At 44.3% G+C, this 2,650-nt stretch overlaps 1 protein-coding gene across 1 annotated transcript; it reads left to right on the top strand.

Moving 5' to 3' along the window:
* The first annotated feature begins 269 nt into the window (after nt 1–269).
* Nucleotides 270–1,238, top strand: LOC129618344 (uncharacterized). The gene has a single exon (XM_055533111.1). The coding sequence runs from the start codon at nt 270–272 to the stop codon at nt 1,236–1,238; it is 969 nt and encodes a 322-aa protein (XP_055389086.1).
* The last annotated feature ends 1,412 nt before the right edge of the window (nt 1,239–2,650 follow it).

Here is a 2,650-nt window from a genome sequence, read left to right as displayed (position 1 = left end):
CGCATCTTGCTGATTGGAGAAAGACGCTGGCCCTTTCCACATTCAGCCTCCAATCTGGAAACCGACACGAAGAGACTGCCAGAGTTATCGATGTTTTGGCAGTATCAACAAGTTTCCTCCAATTTTCGCTAATTTGCTGTCCAGACGAACAAATCAATACCCCATGTACCATCAGCCCTGCAAATTGAATCCATTGTGGTGTTATCCACTCTCCCTTCCCACACCCCACAAAGCGCAAGACTCCCGTGCCTGGTCCACTTGCTGGAGGAATGGATTCAGTCTTTCAGCGCATCCAACCATCTGAATACTGCAAGCGTTTCTTAGAATTTCAAATTCGTCCAGATGGTCGCCATCTCGGCGAAGTACGAGATGTCAGGGTGATGAAAAACGTCCTGAAAGAAAGTCCTTCAGTGATCGGATCCTCAATCGTCTCCGCTGGCCACTCTCGTTTTCTTGCTGCAGTTACCGCTGAAATTGCCCCTCCTGTTCTCTCTGCTCCAAAAGCTGGAAAAATCGTGGTTAATCTTGAATTTCCGAAAACTTGTGGCGCTTTGGACGTCAATCGTGATGCGGGTGAAGATATTGCGAGTCTCGCCGCCCAAACAAGCGTTTCGTTGTGCCATATTTTTTCAAGTCAAGAAGTAATTGATTTGAAACAATTTTGTGTGAAAGAAGGGAATGCTGTTTGGGTCCTTTATGTTAATATTATTTGTTTAGAATACGATGGAAATGCAACTGATTGGAGCATCTGTTCAGCTGCTGCCGCTCTAGAAGATTCTGTCCTTCCCGCAATCGTCTGGGATCCCAAACATCAGTGGTGGAGGATATCCGATGATAATGACGAATCAGATAACAAAGACGAACTAGAAACTCAGAAAACGGAAAACACCTTCTGGGAAAGTCGAAGGGTTGTTCTGACAGCGCGGCCATTAAGTGTGACGCTCGCGAAACTTCTGGAAACATATTGGATTGTCGATCCTTCTATGGACGAGACCCAGCTCGGTGAACTGATCACAATCTGGAGAGCAACAAAAGCAGATCCAACCGATGCGACATCTAATCAACTGCATTTTCTTCGCCCTGGAGGGAGCGCTTTGGAAGTTCAGCGTCTATTGCACTCATTGTTCGAAGTCTCTCATAACGGGATGGTTGCTATGCAAACTGCAATTGATAATGCAGTCAAGAAAGAAGGTGTTGATATGTGGGAAGTTTGTTGTAGTGATGGCGATACGGATTGAGGTTGTGTGTTTGGCTTCTTTTGTGTTTGGCTTCTTTTGTGTTTGGCTTCTTTTGTGTTTGGCTTCTTTTGTGTTTCTGCTCCGAATTTCGAAACTAGTGTGTTTGTACTCCAAATTTCGAAACTAATGCTTCTAGCACCGCGCAGATTGGGTTTGAGTCTAAAAGAAAAAGCCGCACAACAAGAAGTCTGCCGCCAAAGAGACAATGAGCGGGAGAACGCTTGGACGCCACATCGTTAGGATCCTAGAACCCCACATGATTAGAATCCGAGTTTTGTCCTTCTCCAATGTCTTCTCTTCGCGTTGTACTTGATTGTGTTGTTTGTTTTCATGCGCACCCAATGAGGAATGGGGGCGGTTCTGCTTTTGCTTCCGACCTAAACGCTTTTTAAGTTGAAGGACCCTTGATGGCGCCCTGAAAACAAAGAAGGAGAAAAGATGGGAAAATAATCTCAAACATGTTTCAAGCATCTAGGAGGGACGACGACATAATCAAGAGGCAAGACGTCATAATCGAGCATCAAGACGTTCTCTACGACGAACCATTTTTGCTGCTTGGAGATCGCGGACGGAGAGGTCTAGAGGGAGCAGGCAAAAGGTACTGGACCACTTATTTGTGGGGGGTGATTTTCCCAAACAGATGTCCCAGAGGGACTAAGGTTCGATCTTAAGCTCACATGCTTATAAAAAATACAGTTAAATGGAAGTATTAGAAAAGCAAGCAAGTTTACGGGGGTTACTGCTGGAGGTCGTTCCAGCTGCATTAGGGGTTCTTGCTGCCCCAAGCAGGTTTGTGCAACAGAATGGAACAATTTTTGTACTTGAGGAGCTGAGTGAACAAAAGGGCGATTCCAAAAATTAAAGAGCGGATTTTTAATCAATTCGATGAACGTAATTAGAAGACCCCAAGGATGCGGACGATGAGCAATAAGACGTTCAAGGAGAACACTGCAAAAGAAATGAATAGAAAAAGAAATGAATGAGAAAAAGAAATGAATGAGAAAAAGAAATGAATGACGCAAATGAAAAACAAATGGACCGCACAATAAACAAACGATGAGCAAGAGGATGGTATGGAAGCAACTGTCCTGAGTTCATTGTGTTGTGTAACTCAATAGAATTACTTCCTCATGTAGTAATGAGAATTTCCTCATTTAAGTATGAGATTAGTCATTTAATTATAAGAATATCTTCGGCACTCACCGAGTGATTTGTTCTTGAATCGCTGAACCGTCACCCGCTTCTTGAAACATCCATAGCAACATGCAACTGAAGTAATGTGTGTGAAGGTTTGGATACCGCAGATGATTAGCGATGCAAGATGCTAGCAAGTAGCGGCCTTCAGGGTCCAAATGGGACATGAGATAGAATAACAGTCGCGCTTCAGCTGGAGCTTCACCGATTGGGACAAC

The sequence above is a fragment of the Condylostylus longicornis genome, unplaced genomic scaffold (assembly GCF_029603195.1).
Source record: "Condylostylus longicornis isolate FDR11 unplaced genomic scaffold, ASM2960319v2 ptg000823l, whole genome shotgun sequence".
Classification (NCBI taxonomy): Eukaryota; Metazoa; Arthropoda; class Insecta; order Diptera; family Dolichopodidae; genus Condylostylus; species Condylostylus longicornis.
The sequence above is the reverse complement of the archived record's forward strand: the minus strand, read 5'-3'. Positions and strand labels throughout refer to the sequence as shown.

Coding starts and splice junctions, on each gene's coding strand:
- LOC129618344 (XM_055533111.1), top strand. CDS start 270: ATGGATTCAGTCTTTCAGCGCATCCAACCATCTGAATACTGCAAGCGT.